The sequence below is a fragment of the Pleurodeles waltl genome, chromosome 4_2, assembly GCF_031143425.1.
Source record: "Pleurodeles waltl isolate 20211129_DDA chromosome 4_2, aPleWal1.hap1.20221129, whole genome shotgun sequence".
NCBI lineage: Eukaryota > Metazoa > Chordata > Amphibia > Caudata > Salamandridae > Pleurodeles > Pleurodeles waltl.
In genome coordinates, this window is record NC_090443.1 from 7,958,565 (window position 1) to 7,976,063 (window position 17,499).

A 17,499-nucleotide genomic window follows, 5' to 3' on the forward strand; every position below is an offset into this window, starting at 1 on the left:
AGCACTCATAATCATTGTTTGAGACAATTGAGTATGAAGATGACCAGAATTTCATATCTTCCATCCTGATATTGTACTCAGACAATTAGCCTGAATGTTTATTGGAACTCAGATTTTTTGGCCTTTTGTTGCACTCTATTTTTTGCTGGCCATAGACCTCTGTGCACTTTACCCCTGCTGAGCAGGGGTAAGGTGTTTGTAACACTCCGTTCAACATGAAGAAATTAGAACACATCTCAAGGCATATTTATTTAACTTACATTTCAGTCCCTAGTATATGAGAGCAAAGTGCACCCAGGGCCTGTAAGTTAAATGTGACACCTGGACTACAGCACCCATTGTACAATCACTATATTGACAATGTAAACACAACTGCAGGCCTGCCACTAATAACCTGACATTGCAGGTGTTAACTGCAAATTTGGCCCTTTTAACAGGCGTAAAGCTTTTTAAATATTTATCAATCTCTCTTAAGTGGGCTTCAGTGCCCACAAGGAAACTAAGGCGGTCATTCTGACCGCGGCGGTCGGCGGTCGCCGCCCGCCAAGCGGTTCCCGCCGAAAGACTGCTCCGCAGTCAAAAGACCGCGGCGGCCATTCCGGCTTTCCCGCTGGGCCGGCGGGCGACCGCCAGAAGACCGCCGGCCGGCCCAGCAGGACAGCCCCTTCAACAATGAAGCCGGCTCGGAATGGAGCCGGCGGAGTTGAAGGGGTGCGACGGGTGCAGTGGCACCCGTCGCGATTTTTACTGTCTGCACAGCAGACAGTGAAAATCTTTGTGGGGCCCTGGTCGGGGGCCCCTGCACTGCCCATGCCAGTGGCGTGGGCAGTGCAGGGGCCCCCAGGGGCCCCACGGCACCTGTTCCCGCCATCCTGGTTCTGGCAGTGGACACCGCCAGAAACAGGCTGGCGGGAATGGGGTCGGAATCCCCATGGCGGTGCTGCAAGCAGCGCCGCCATGGCGGGTTCCCTGGGCCAGCGGGAAACCAGCGGGAAACCGCCGGCTCCCCTTTTCCGACCGCGGCTTTACCGCCGCGGTCAGAATCGCCCAGGAAGCACCGCCAGCCGCCGCACTCCGTCATGTGTTTTTTTTCTCCCTTTTTGACCAGCCACTAATTAGCATTTCAATAGGTGTGAATGAGGTGATCTTGCTCCCAGCACAGGGCCAAAAGACCTTGGGTGTAAGGAGGTGTTATTGTTCCCTTGACAGCGTGGCCTAGGGGTTGGGCCAAAGGACTAAATTAACTTCAACAAGGCCTTCCCTTTCACAAGCAGCTGAATCTAAAACCCAGGCTTGCACCTTTGTTTTGTCTCCCTCGCCAGACCGGCCTCAATCACAGTGGACCGCTTGTTGACATCGCAGTGCCAGATCCTTTTGATTGTCAATACCGCCTTGAAAAGTCTGCTGGAGTTTTTTATATGACACTTGCGGCATGTTTCAAAGAGGCCTGCCCTACAACAGGTAAATGATAGCTGACACTTGATCAGGGCCCTTCTTTTGTCTAACCAGATACTCAGGCCCCAATCACAGTGTGCCTCCTCAAACTATGGTGTCTCGACCTGTTTGTTAGGTGTGCTGTGTATTCACACATTATTAAGTGTAGACTTCAAAGGAGAGAAACACATTGCCAAAATGGAGTGTGTGTATCCACTGTCCAGTTACCAAAAGCTCAACTTTGTTTTACCACTCTTCTTTCTCTGAGTCTGCTGGAGGTACAGGGACTGCATCAAATTGGATTTTAGTGATGGGACCTGTACTAGGGCAGAACAGTGCAAACAACCACAGGTGTTGATGCAAGACCAGCTCTATTAAAGTAGCCATACTTGGCATTGAGAAAAAAGCAAACACCTACTCGAAGCAGGCATAAACGAAGGAAATTGTGTTTGTTTTTCAAAAACAACCCAGCATAGTGCATAGCACATGTCAAATGTTTGGGTTCCTTCCGAGTTTGTCTAGGCATAGAAATCTATACTGGATGGGCAAACTCCCATCACAAATCCTATAATAGGCAGCGTATCTCACCTCTCCTCCGTAGTACATGACTGTGTGTCATAAAAGGCAGTCTTGTGAAAGTGCTAGTGCAGAGAGTGACTAAAGAAGCAGGTAAGTCTTGGCAGATATGGCTTTGGTCTTTGTTTTCTGGCTTGTATGTGGTTGTGTCACTTGACAAACTGGTAAATCTAGGTATTAGAGTTTACTGCCTGATAATGTTTATTTTAATCCAAAGGCGTTTATTTAAAAGCAGGTGCAGTTCATTGTGAGTGATGGAATATCACTGGTAGTGCATAGTCTTTTGGATGATTCTAATTAAAACTAATACAGAATACAAACTTCTTCTAAATTACCTTGATTGTCGCGTGATCAGTCCGATGCAGTGGCAATTAATAGGATCCAAAATATTTAGAGAAAAAACAAGAGCTAAAAACAGTAGACGGTAAACAAAAGAGTAGTTCACAAAGTTTAACTTGTTATACAGCATACTACGATCCATAACACAAAGAGAAATATAGGATTCTGAGGAAAGTAAAATTAGCATTCGGACAGCAACATATGTGTTCTGACAAGGTCAAATAGAAAAACGTGTTTTTTTGCCCGTCTATCTTCATTCCATGAAGCTGACATTTTGCAAATTCTTCCGAAATACCTTGTCTTCGCCAAGTGCCCCCACTGTATGCAGTAATGGGCGAAGTTTTCATGAGGCTAAATTTTAAACAAGCCACATTGAAATAACTCTTAACACGCACCAATGCCAGGGTTTATTATGTCCCGCTAAAGTTTATCATTCATTCCATCCTACCCATGCGCCCTTTGACATTACACAGTTTCTAACATCTCCTTTCACTCTCTCTCCACGTCTCTTTCATAATGCAAGGGTGCTCACATTTACATTCTGCTCACATTCCACCGACACCTTCTCACACTTTCTAACCTCAAAAAACTTACGTTGCAGGTTTCTGGTGGTAAAGTAATGCCTCTGAAATTTGGCGTCTCCTGGAACATTCTGCAGATCCATCGTAATACTCCTTGCTTTGTTATATCGGAGTGTGTCATCCCCTTCCCTAAAATTAGGGACAGGTAGTTCGATGGGATGAAGCCTGAAGTCTTCATCGTCAACAGTACAAGAATCAGCCCAAGGAGGAAAAGCCTCTTGGGTTCCAACTTCATTCTGCCGCTGGGGAAAAACAAAGGAGAAATGTTTCAATGTGTTAAATGAATACATCCAAAGTCATCACACTATACTATTCTCTAGGAGACAGAAAAACATACTACATAACTTAGATCAGACATCTTAACAACACGTGTTTACAAAACATGCCTTATAAATACACACTCAATATATATATATATATATATATATATATAAATTTGTCTTTTTCTCCCCTTCAGAAGCCTCTCTTCTTTCCGAGGCTAAAAAGGTCCCAAACCGAAAAGAGAGAAATAAGGCAGCACCACCAGAAATGAAATTCAAATCATTATTTCTTCATTTATTTGAAAGTGCTCAGTGCTTGTAAAAATGGCAATGCGTTTGGGCCTTAGCCTTCGACAGGCCATACACAGATATTTATATATATATAGATATATATATATATATATATATATATATATATATATATATATATATATATATATATATATATATATATATAATATATATATATTATATATATATTAGTTATAGTTAAAACCTAGTTTCCATAGAAAGGGCATTTTCTTTACTTGTCTATATTTTTGGCTCCATTTGAAGAATCTTCACGAAATTTGCTAAAAAAAGTTTTCCTGATAATAAAAAATATGTCCTAGCTATTGTAACAGGAAGTTTCAATTCTATTAAGGATACGGAGGCAACGATTAGGCTATTCTTTCCTGCTTTAGTTTCACAGCAGCCATTCAAAGAACATCTTGAACTGGTATCAACAAGGGAAAAACACTTAGGCCCACATGGCATCAGGCGGGGTCATAATCCCGCTGGGTGGGACAGTGAAGGCCGCCTGGCTGGAGACTGCACTCTTCAGCCCGGTGGCTGTTACCACCCTGGCAGACGGAGTGGTACATTGGCAGTTTGGCTTGAGGCAAACCGCCAATGTCATATTTTGGGGAATACTACCGCCAGCCTGTTGGCAGTACTTTTCTCCAAAATACCGCTGTCTGCCAGGGTCCTAATGAGGGCCTTCATTTCCAATCATACTTCAGACCATAGGCAACAATACAATGTCCAATCGTGTGCCAGCCCTTCAAAGTCCTCTGATGACACTCAATCTCCCTCTTTCTTCCTGACAACACAGCCGCCCCTACGTAATCATCACTCATGTCTGAAAGACTTCTCAGAGAAAAAGAAAGGAGCTAAACACAGCCCTACCAAAGGCTCCCATAACAGCGTTAATATTTCTCCTTCAAACCATCATATAGAAGCATGGAGTAAATAACTGGCCTGTGGCATTAATCTAAATACATCTCAATCAAGCCAGAAGAATGAAATAAATTGCAACTTGTGATATTAACCATAACGAAGCTAGAAGGATAATTAAGTATACCCCCTGATAATTGTGGATTCCTTAGGACAATTTGGTACCACCTCATCAATGCGGGAGGGGTCAGAAAATCCTGCTTGAATGGGCTAATCCCCACCTCCATGTCCTTAATAGAATTGAAACTTTCCGTTACGATAGCTATGAAATGTTTCATTCTGTGTCAGGACCGGAGGCAAGGATTAGCCTGGTTCGAAGCTTCTCCACTACTAGAGATGCTAGATGTTGGACAGGTTTGAAAGTGGAGGCCGATGACCAGTCTGCTGCATTAAAAATGTCTTCTAGGCAAGCACCTATGGAGAATACCTTCAAGGTCATAGCTCCCCAGACAGAATGAGCACCAAAAAAAGAGGTATTGATGCCAGCCTCCTGCATGGCCCATTAAACCCATCTGGCTATAATGGGGGATGAAACTCCTTTATGGGCTTTGGTGAGAGCGATTAGGAGCTGTTTTTCCCATTGAGGACGAATCTTCTCAATCATGGATTCATAGGCTTTGAGAGTCTTAACTACACACAGCTTAGGAATGTCAGGGATTGTGGGATAAGACACCACTGTTGAATTCCTTTTTTTTTGCTACAGATGTGGGCGATTACCCCATCCAGAGTGAATACTCTACCTGTTAGATCCAAGGCGTGTACATCTAAGACCCTCCGGCAAGAAACCAGGCAAAGTAAAGTTGCCAACTTCGCTGATAACTGCTTCCTAGATAGGTATTTATTCACTGGCCACAATTTAAAAAGGCACAGTACTGTGTTAATGTCCCACAAGCTAAAATACCTGGGTTTGGGAGGCAAGGACAGTCCAACTCACCTCTAAAGCTTGCAAACCAAAGGATGCTCCCCTACTGAGTGACCATCTACAGGGGCATGACCTGCCAAAATGGCTGATCTGAACGTATTGATGGATCTGTACTCCAGACCTCCGGAAGCCAAGGAGGCTAGAAAATTCTGGATATGGACAGTGTCCCCCCTCACGGGATCCAACTGTCATGAGTGACACCAACCCAGGCATCAATGCCAAGATGAGCGGTAGTATCTGTAAACCCATTATTTAGTGAGGAATGTTGCAGCCTCTCGTGAAATCCCCATGACTTTCCAACATCCCCGGTAACCCTCCATGCCATGAGACTGAGAGAGCCTAGTTCCACCAGGTGATGACGATTCCCAGTGGGATCCCTGAAAAGATCCAGAAATAGGGGTAAACGGATTGGAAAATCGTAAGAAAGTTCCATCATAACTGGAAACCTAACTTGAGATCTCCAAATCCGGGTAACTACTGCTAGGTGTGCCATTTGCCTCAGATGCTGGGTTGACAGTCTCATGATCCTCGGGAGCAGGAGGAATGCATACCACTTCTCCTTGCTCCAGTCCTGAAGAAAAGCATCTGTCACCACCACATCAGGATCCGGTCTCCAACTCTAGTACCTGTCCAGGTAATGGTCCAGGCAGGAGGCAAACAGAGCCATGGTGAATGGACCCCACATGTTCTGAGTCCCCTGAAACACTAGAGGATGTAGTTGCCAGAGACTGGCATCCCGCCAGTGTTGGGACTGCCAGTCAACCACCCGGTTGTCTAACCCCGGGAGATGTTTTGCTGTCACTGAGATCTGACTGTCTCGGCAATAAGACCACAAGTCCGGCTAGGTCAGAGAGAAGTTTGGATCTTGTTCCTCCAAGATGGTTGATGTAATGGACTGCCACCACATTGTCCATCTTGAGAAGAATGCAACACTGGGCTTTTCCTCTGGTCCAGCATTTGACTGCGAAGGACCCCACCGTCAATTCCAAGCAGTGTATGTGGAATGCATGCTCCACTGAAGACACCTTCCTCCTGTGGAGAATAGCCTGCAGTGGGTTCCCCAGCCCGAGTGGCTGGCGTCAGACTCTATGATCAGATCCGGTTGGGATCCTAAAATTACATGGCCGTTCCAGGTTTAAATATGTGCAATCCACCACTGGAGCTCCTCTTTGGCCTTGTCTGAAAGAGGGATCGACTGGGAATAAGTGAGGCCTTTGCGGAGGTGAGACATTTTCAGGCATTGTAAGGCCCGATAATGTAGAGGGCCCAGAAAATGGCATGAATGGATGACAACAGGAAGCCCACTATGTGGGTTATATGTCTCAGAGAGGTAGAGAGTTGGACAGAGTCCTCCTCAGCTTGTGTTTGATTTTGAATCGTTCCCAAGTTGGGAAGCTCAGAGAGGCTCTTACGGAATCCACCACAAATCACAAGAATTGTATGGTTTGGGTCTGAACGAGGGAGGACTTCTCCTCATTAATTACAAAATCCAGAAGTTTCACAAGTGTGACCGTTTGGTGCAGGTGGATCGATAGGGGTATTGGTCCATGAGCAGGATGTCATCCAGATATATTAGAAGACGAATCCCTCTAGCTCAAAGGTGTTCCACCACCGGTTTCATGACCTTTGTGAAGCACCAAGGGGTAGAGGACAGACCAAAAGGGAGGGAGTTGAGAGCTCCACTGAAACTGGAGGAAGGACCTGTGAGGTGAGAAAATTGGAATCGTAAGATAGGCGGCATTCATGTCAAGACACACCATCCAAATGTTTGTCTGAAGTAAATCCCTGAGGAAGTGGATTCCCTCAGTTTTGAAGTGTTGAAACACAAGCCATTCGTCGAAGTCTTTCAAGTTGTTAATGAGGCATTGGCCCCCGTTGCATTTCTCCACCAAGAACAGATTGCTGAGGAGAAAGAGATATCGCTCTCTAGCGTAGCAGCTCAGAGACCACTAGGTGGGTCTTTTCACTGGCACCTATGGACCGCCGTACCTCTGATGGAGGGCTGCTGTAGAGCTTGGCTGGCTGAGCGCGCCCTTCCACGACCAGCTGTCGCAAAATCATGTGGAGTGAACATTCTTTTGATAGAGGTATGACCTTTATCTAGGGATGTGAACGTGTTCACAAACTTCCCCAGCTTACGAATGAATGTGTCACCAAAGAGTCCTTCCTTTGCTATAGGACCAGCCTCAGAGGTTGCCAATCCCCCCAATTTGGCATCTATTTTGATCAGAAACAATCTGCGCCTTTCGGTGGTGATTCAGCAGTTCACATTACCTAGAAATACGATGGCCCTCTGAGCCCAACCTGACAGGATTTCAGGGGACATCAAGGAGCCAGAGTCTCAGGCATCTTCGGCCATGTCTAGGATTTTTGATAGGAGGGGCAGCCATATCAAGCAGTTTATCCTGGCATGACCTCCAGGACCTATCAATTCCCTTTTTCGGATCCCTGACAAACTTTGCCAGAAAGGTGGCCATCCTGGCATCTATCTCCGGTGTCAAGGCTACCTTACTTCGAGAGTAGGGCGAGGACATTCCACCCTGAGACGGTTTCAGACCTCCTTATCTAGTGGTTTGCATAGGTGATTTGCCACATATGATGCCCTCCTCGGGCTGGAGACTATTCTACGGAGCGCGGGTGACGGAGGTCCTCTTGTTGAGTAGCCAGAGCAAAATCCAGATTGTGGCGACAGGTGTCACCTTTAGTAGGTTAGACTCAGTCTCCCACCCTGCAGGTGATTCTGCCTCTCAAATTCAGTAGTCTCATTAGAATAATGAGAGCCTACGCGACATGGCTCTGCCAGCGTTTGGTCAGGCTCTAATTTTCGGGTCCTCCAGAGTATCTATATCTCACTACATACAAAGACACCTCAGTACTATATACGGAGACATCCGTGGTATTGAGGACTTTCTCCTCAGCTAAGTAGGGAATACCTAACCAACTCTGTAGGTTGTTCAAGCTTGAACCATTAAAAGGATAATCCTCATCTCGTGTGCTTATCTCTGAACAAAATTCACCATTTATTATGGCGAATCCACAACAGGTAGCAATTGCAGTCAATATGCAACCACCCCTTACTGCACATTTACTGGCACATGGCCTAACGGCCCAGGGGGGTCCAGTCACATTTGTTGTTGAGGCTCACCCAGCCTATAGAACAGAACATTTTTATTCCTGGGTCACATTTCCACTAGTTGATGGGAACACAAATACATTTCTTCACTATGCACCTGCAAATGTACTTGCACAATACAGAGCATAGGCATATTTAAAAATACCTCTGTCTTATCAAGAACATAATAATTGGCTTGATGGCGCCCTACCCCCACACAATTTTACACATTAGGTTAGGTCCTCTAAGTAATGATGGTCCTACCTGGCCTTTATTGGCCACCTATACACCTCACCCTGCTGCAGCGAACTTAGCGGTAGCTGAAGTCCGACGCTTATATGCTGATCTGACGGCAATATACAGACGGTTAGTACAGTCTGTAATTCAAACATAAAACACAAACCCAGCATGTGCTGCACCAGTGCAACCACATGCAGTAATGCCGGCATTAACCCTGCTACTGCACATTCGATCATGGGTATAGTACCCGACACACATGAAGAAATTCCGTTTTGGTTAGCTCAAAAAATAAACATACATGTCCTCAGGATAAACACAGAATATTAACTATGAGCTTGCCATTTGGGATGGTTCCTACTAAAGATAACTGTAATACATGGGGCACTGTATTTGCCACGCTATATACTACCGCACATGGTACACCGAGACTTGCCAAACAAGTTGAAACAAATTCAAGATGAATACGGGGCTGCCCCGGCCCTGGACTTGGGGATGGAACTAATGGGCAACTTTGCCACAGTATCCTCAATTATATGAAGTAACCTTAAAGGGGCAGCGGTTGCACTAGCAGTGCACATGCGGCTCCACAGGATCAAGAACGCGAGCTTCCAGAGATTATCGCGGAGACCTACTCTAGCATTGGTCGAGATAATCTGGGGGCCAGACCCACAAAACCACAATTTCAGGGTAAATCTAATAAAGATTCTACCAAGCTTGCTCCTGAGGGTACCAAGAAATGCTGGGATAAAAAACAACAAACACCTAAAAAAGAAAGGGGAGAATCTCCGCATACGGAGACCCCACAGAATAGATATAACCTCAGAAATAGAGTTAATATAAAAACTCACATAGCACAGCACTCATGAACAACATAGTGCGCTAAAAATATAAAACAACACTGAACATTTCTAATGGTTTCTTCTGCCAAAATATAGCGCCTGAGAGTAGAAACTTAACAAGTTTCAGCACACTAGGCTCAGAGAAAAAATTATGTTGTTTACCCCAGGGTTACAAGAACAATCCATGTCTGTTCGCGGCTCGTGTGTCTTCAATATTGCACGACATAGACCCTGATGCATTGTCCTTTGTAGATGATATCTATCTCACTGATGATGAATTGCTGCAACATTTAAGACGGGTAGCCAGCATTGTTGTGGGATTTGCTGAATTTGGCTATAAATTCAATGAAAAAAATAATAATAGCCTTCCTTAGTGTCCTGTTTCTGGGAGATGAGCTTTCAAGTGAAGGAAAGAGCACAGCGCCACAATTCTTGAAAAAATGCGCACAATATTTTAAAAACTCCAATCCCTATTGTGTTTCCTAAATTTTGGCAGAATTTACATTCCAGATTATGCATCACGCATAAAACCTTTATATGACTTAATACGTCCTGACTTTTCAAGTAAATTTTGGACAGTCGAACACACACATATTCTCAGAGCTTTGCAAACAGACATGCTTGCAGCACAACTCTTACACACAAGGGACAACAAAAAACATTTGGTCATCAGAGTAATTGCTGGTGCCATTGGTTTCACCTATGTAACTTTCAATGAGAGGGAGACGGTCCCGATTGCATGCAAATCACATTTGTATTCAGCAGCAGAACAATGCTTTGCTCCCACTGAAAAAGATTCTCACTGCTGTTCAGATGGCCATCATTAAAGAAAGACCACTAGCCCAAGGCAAACAAATTATTGTCGTCTCTCCAATTCCAGCCCTTGAGGCTGTTACCAAAGCCAGAATTCCTGACGCTAAAGCATTATCTACGTTGGATTCAATGGGCAAAGTCTTTGACAGCCACTCATGTAGTCTACCCAAAGTTACAAACTCAAGAATTTTTGCAATATAAACTAGAATACCCAGTGCCACCAAATACACTGCCTATTGATCAATATCAAAGTTTCATGCACACCGATGGCTCAGCACAACCTGCAATTGGCATAAAACATCAATACTTCAAGTGGCTATATGGAGGATAGTAAATTTTGTCCCCAACATACATACATGCAAACCCTAGGGGATTGCACAGCAGAAGTAGCAGAGCTAAATGCTATGGTGCGGGCACTGGAACATACAGATCCTGCGCAGTTAACACTGATAGTTTGTGATTCATACTACTGTGTCCAGTCCTTCAAAGAATACCTGCATTATTGGCACCAGAATTGTCCTGTTTCTGGGAGATGAGCTTTCAAGTGAAGGAAAGAGCACAGCGCCACAATTCTTGAAAAAATGCGCACAATATTTTAAAAACTCCAATCCCTATTGTGTTTCCTAAATTTTGGCAGAATTTACATTCCAGATTATGCATCACGCATGAAACCTTTATATGACTTAATACGTCCTGACTTTTCAAGTAAATTTTGGACAGTCGAACACACACATATTCTCAGAGCTTTGCAAACAGACATGCTTGCAGCACAACTCTTACACACAAGGGACAACAAAAAATATTTGGTCATCAGAGTAATTGCTGGTGCCATTGGTTTCACCTATGTAACTTTCAATGAGAGGGAGACGGTCCCGATTGCATGCAAATCACATTTGTATTCAGCAGCAGAACAATGCTTTGCTCCCACTGAAAAAGATTCTCACTGCTGTTCAGATGGCCATCATTAAAGAAAGACCACTAGCCCAAGGCAAACAAATTATTGTCGTCTCTCCAATTCCAGCCCTTGAGGCTGTTACCAAAGCCAGAATTCCTGACGCTAAAGCATTATCTACGTTGGATTCAATGGGCAAAGTCTTTGACAGCCATCATGTAGTCTACCCAAAGTTACAAACTCAAGAATTTTTGCAATATAAACTAGAATACCCAGTGCCACCAAATACACTGCCTATTGATCAATATCAAAGTTTCATGCACACCGATGGCTCAGCACAACCTGCAATTGGCATAAAACATCAATACTTCAAGTGGCTATATGGAGGATAGTAAATTTTGTCCCCAACATACATACATGCAAACCCTAGGGGATTGCACAGCAGAAGTAGCAGAGCTAAATGCTATGGTGCGGGCACTGGAACATACAGATCCTGCGCAGTTAACACTGATAGTTTGTGATTCATACTACTGTGTCCAGTCCTTCAAAGAATACCTGCATTATTGGCACCAGAATTGGTTCAGAGATTCCAAAGGCAACACCATTAAACACAGATTTCTGTGGAGGAAAGTAGCGGATGTAAAGGAAACGCTACCAAATGCCCATGTTGTACATACACTTGGACACCAGCACGTTGGAATACATGTTGCTGGAAATACACTGGCTGATGAAGCCGCCAAATCAGCAGTAGCTACGGCTGCTGTTGCTGCAGTAACCCGTTCAGGAACGAAACCGGATGATGACATATGGGCTGCTGTGAAAGCCAAGGCTGAAGGCACGCCCTATCCAAAAGCATTTCCCAGTAAATATTCATACCGAATGGTAGGCTGGCGAGATGCCGAAGTAAAGATACCAGGCGTGGGGGTCAAGTAATTCCCAACAAAGACATAAGATCAGAGTTGATTAAAGCAGCGCATGAGGGGGGAGCATCTTCCCATGCTGGTGTGGCGGCTACAATTTCATTGTTGCAAGTACATTATTGGTGGCCAAGTCTATACAAACAGGCCAAGCAGCGTGTCCTTTGTTGTGACATCTGCCAACAAATTAAGGGTTCCACCGTAAAACTCCCACTGCAGACACCCCTCCTAATTTCCAACAAACCATTACAGTGTGTGTACTTGGACCATTGTGGTCCCCTAGCACTGGATAGTGCATACAAATATATTTTAGGCTTGTTGACTCCTGCTCCAGATTTCTATGGGTGTAGCCACAATGTTCGGCTGACGCTCGGACTGTTATTAAAGATTTACGAGTCTTTATCGGTATGAATGCAGTTGCGGCTTTCCACTCGGACCAGGGCCCCGCTTTTGCCTCAAGGGCATTCAGGGACGCCATGGGTTCATTAGGGGTCCAACTCCATTACTTGTCTCCATTTAATCTTGAGGGAAATAGTGTAGTGGAGCAACAAAACCGTGATTTAAAGCAGTCCTTAACAGCTAGAGTCTCAGGTACGGGTCGTAGTTGGCTTAACCACCTGTATGGAGAACAGAGAGCACTTAACAATCTGCCTAGAAGGTCCCTGGCGTGGGTACTTCATAAGAGTGCCTGTTCGGAACTCAAATGTATGTTCCAGATCTTGATGGTCCTGGCATGGAGATGGCAGAAACACCCTTTGACATAAATGAACTTGTCACTGTCTTACAGGAACTACAGCAGTTATGTGACGACAACGGTTCTGTTAATGCTGTCTCCACAGGAATTAAAGATGTACCAGTAACACCTACTGGCTGGATTCCTAAAGTTGGGGATCTAGTACGTGAAAAGTTGCTGTGAAAAAGGAGTTTGGTCCTTCTTATCGTGCACCGGTCCCAGTCTTGGGAATACACGGTACCAGAACTGCCATTCTACCACCATTGGCTGGTGCTAAAGAAAAACATTTTGTATCTATCGACAATGTCAAGTTACACCATGTGGCCGATCCTGCACAGCAGACCAAGAGGAACAGCTAGTAGTTCCCGAATCCCTCTCACTACTGGTCAAGAAGTCCACCTACAAGTTTTGAGCAGTGACGCTGACACCTCTCAGAGCCTGGGGTGGGTGGAAAATGATCTTGCATTAGTTCCACTAACATCTGTTACAACAAACAATACTGAAAGTACTGATCAGTTTGACAAAACTTCATCACAGACGGATGGCGTCATTTACTATGAATCACCGCAGGAGACGCCTACCAGTTCTTCTCCTACAAAAACGGCCTCAGCTTTTGCACAAACTGCTTCTGGATACTTTGCAGACGTCAAAGATACCTTTTCGGACTCATTCGCCTCTTTTACATCTGAACTGTCAAAAACACATAAGCTGATAAACTGGCTTAAAACCAATTACTTTATTTTCCCATGGAACTATCTGTGGCTCTCTTTGACTGTACTAGCCTTCCTCCCTCTGGATTGGTTTTGTCATAACATTCTTTCTATTAATACATAGTCATTTTCTTCCTGAAAGATCAACAGTTGAACTGGTGGATAAGGTCCTAAAGCCCCACTTTTCTTCTCACAAGGTCCGCAGAGACCTGTCTTTCGTGAACATTTCTGCTATACCAATTCCTGATGGGATTTTTGGGATAAAGTAACATTTGATATACACTGCCCCACAGAGGTAATTCAAATACCATATGTGTTTAAACTTTCAGTGAACAATGTAATAATATCCAGAGTTGATTCTGATGACTGGGATGTGAAAACAGTTGATTCCATGATGACTGAATTTCAGTATTATACTGTATTTGAAAGTGAATATGTTCATCAGTCTAAAGAGAATTATGGTGATATGTTTTGCTATAATTATTATGGGCACCATTTCACTCATAGAGCAAGTACCCCAAAGACTATCTTTAACTACACCCAATGGGAGCATTGTCCAACTCCACCACAGGGGAGTTCTGAAACATATTCGGAAAAGTTTGCGTATTTCTCTGGGCACAATGTTAAAAATGCTTAATCATATTATTTTAAATTGCCATCAATGGAGAATGTACACATACTGTTAACAGACACGAAATTCATTTATTCGGATTCCTTTGTTTCCCGGTCGGCTATAGAAGGCTATGAATATTGGCTGAAGTCGATTGTCTTAAAAAGTGTGTGGGGAGCTAGAAGTTGGCAAATAAGGGGGAAAGAAGCTATATTTAGAGCATGCCTGATACCTTTTCAAATGATATTTTTAAACGAAACTGTACAACAAACTAGTTGTTTAGGCGTAGGAAAGATTAAGGATTTGAATGCACCCAGTATTTCTGCCCCTGCAAAAGTTTTCAAATGGCAAAAGTATATAAATGCAACGGAAGATCAGCTCGATGAAAGGGTCCAGGATGGCAGGTTTAATGCTTCACTGTCATGTCCTGGCTGGTGGTTATTGTAGCCAATAGATACCAATGGGTGTCATAAACATTTTATAAGCTCCACAGGCGGGGGTTAGAACTAGTAGGCCGGACCCTCGCTATGTGTCATCCGAACATGTGGGTATAGTAACAACATACAGTGTAGGGAAACTATGCCAGCAATGGTTGAAGAGTTCCTCACTAGATGTTGTTAGAGAGCACCTCAGTCTCCTGTCTAATAACATTGACTTACTGGACTTCCTGTTAGGCCCCAGAAAACAATGCAGAAAGTGCTTCTTATATGTAGTATATAATGAAATTTGGAAGTTTTCCCAACAAGAAGCTGCTGCCCGGTTAAGGCAAAATTTCCAACCATATCGCGCTCCAAACGAACATGGCAGTAACTTAAGAAGGAGACTGATTTCAGCTCCACACTTTGGCAGGTGAGGCCATCATTTTTCCTTCCTGCATTTGAGATATCCATTTCCAACAGGTCTATTTGCTCTCGAATCTGTTTGTGTGACTCCAGTATGGACGAAGGACAGTTCAGGTCTCTTTTCTTCGTGAATCATCCTAATTGATACGTACCATATCGAATATGGAGCTACAACAGCTTTTCAAGTACTTGAATTGAGAATTATTATAGTCCCCCCCGGGATCATGATATAAATTTTAACAAGTAATGTGCCCTGATGAAGGTGAGTGACCGTGTTGGGTCACTCTTCACCGAAACGTACGTCGGCACTCTCACACCAGGACTGAGATTTTGGATCGGATTTGTGTTTCATCATCTCCACAAAGAAGATTTACTCTTGAGACAATATATTAATATATAAAGGAAATATTGTTTTCTCCTTTCATATGAGTTGTAATTTATGCCTTTGACTGAATCAAAGAAGGAGAGTTATATTCTTTTTCCTTTTTCTTCTCAACCATCCTTAGTCGCTAGGTGTTTATTTGTATTGTTCTTGGAGTGTGAATGAGCTTGTGTGAATGTTTATTTTTTAACCTTATAGCTCAGGTAGAGGGGGATATTTTTTGATTGTGCTTTCTCTTTTCCTTGTTTATATTATTTGACCATATAATATATATATATCTATAGTATTATCTAATAAAATGTATCATTTATTTATTGACTATTTGTGTAAGTATGGATAGTTACATTTTTTTCTTGGTCAATTTTTGAGGCTTATTTTGTATTTAGTGTGTATTAGGGATTTTGGTATTTCAAAACCGTCCACATGAAGTTGGGTTGCTGTCCTTCAGTTTCAGTTAAGGCAAATAGACCATGAAAACTTACAGAAGGCATTAGCTGTTGTAGATAATGGGATTAATGCCCTGTCCAACCGGATATGCATCTTAAATAACATTGTCTCTTCTGCAATGGACGTGATACAAAGTGATAACTTCTTTACACCATGAACAAAGTCAACTAAGGTCCATTATGCTGTTGGGTTGGACACTTCAAAGGGACATATTTTCCACATTTGATTTAACGCGACTACAACAACTAATGGCTAAGAAAGAAGTGACTTATGTCATGTTAAATATCAAAAAGTTAGAAAAGTTGCCTTTTACTGTGGCTGAAATACCATATGCTGAATGGTTAATTCACTGGGTCATTAATCTGCCTAGTTCAACACTCCAATTCATGTGTTGTTTAAACACCTTCCAATAGGCAAATATGAAAGGCTGGGAGATAGTTACATCCATGAGGCGTGGGAGCTGCCCTTCTCATACAAATGTCTCAGTGACATGAAAGAGGTCTTTCTTAGCGGTAGTGATTGCGAGACTTCTGTCAGCCATTCAATGGTTTGTAAACAGCTGTCCTTGCACGAGGCATGTAACGCTTCGGCAGCGAACTTGGCGTGTTATCTGAAGGGAGTTCCCGGTGCTTTCAAATGGCAGCTATGTTCTCCTCAATAGTGAAAACCGTTGTGGGATGCGAGCCGGAATAGTCCATGTTGTTTCGGTCTCTAAGATTGTTACATGCTGCAGGAACGTACTTTTTCCTCCCACAAGACAAACAGAAGTAGGTGAGATTTGGCCCCATATTGCTACTTCAAATGTGAATTTTGACAAGTTGAGCAGACTCAAGGCTTTATTGTTCCAAAAACATGTGGCACACACATCTGCACACAAGACCTACGCACTTCCGGTGGTAAGGTCATCAGCAGAGAACTAGCTCTCTAACTTTCCAAGACACTTTGGTGAGCTCATGGGACGAATATTTACTTCGTCCAGTACTACTGGAATCGCAAATTTCTTTAGGGCTGTTAGTTCTGGTTTCTTCCCCACCTTCTCCTCTATATTCGGTTTAATACCATCAGCCATCCACGCAATATTCTCAAGTATTTTCGGGGGATTTCCAATAACTTTGGCTATAATAGGTGGCATTTTGCTATTGCTACTTTTTCTGTGCAATGGCTGTCCCGCTGCAACAAGGAGGAATGAAAGTGCTCCCATTAGCGCAGCTGTGTCATGAATGCATGATGCAGTACTTCAGAGCAACACTCTTGGAGCAATTGGAGTGTGACTGGTCTCTGTCATTCAGATCGGTTTTGCTATTGTGTGCAGCCCATGTTTTGGTGCCTCTGGTGCTCGTTCAAACATGCCCTGAAAGTTTGTCTTTCTACGCAGCGCTTGCTTTCATTGGACGCTGATCTGTTGAAGTTCTCGCTGAGGGCTTATTGCCAGACATGCATGTTGAGGGTGCATTTGCTACTGGAAGCTGCTCATGAGTTGCTCTTCATGGAGGATACAGCTCTGAACTTGTTATTGGGCTCACCACGGAATGCTGCTGCCTTAGCTGACGCTCAGGTTTTGGAACAAGAATGCTCCTTGGGGAAGATTTTCTGTCTTCAATTGTCCTGGGTTCTATTGGCAACTTCCAAAATTAC

At 43.7% G+C, this 17,499-nt stretch overlaps 1 protein-coding gene across 1 annotated transcript in view; it reads right to left on the reverse strand.

Moving 5' to 3' along the window:
* Positions 1-17,499, reverse strand: part of LOC138292040 (von Willebrand factor A domain-containing protein 7-like) — a 344,708-nt gene that overhangs the window by 260,490 nt on the left and 66,719 nt on the right. The window contains exon 2 of the mRNA XM_069230371.1: positions 2,944-3,172. Within this exon, the coding sequence (XP_069086472.1) occupies positions 2,944-3,165 (222 nt within the window). The 5' untranslated portion in view covers positions 3,166-3,172. The remainder of the gene's footprint in view (positions 1-2,943; positions 3,173-17,499) is intronic.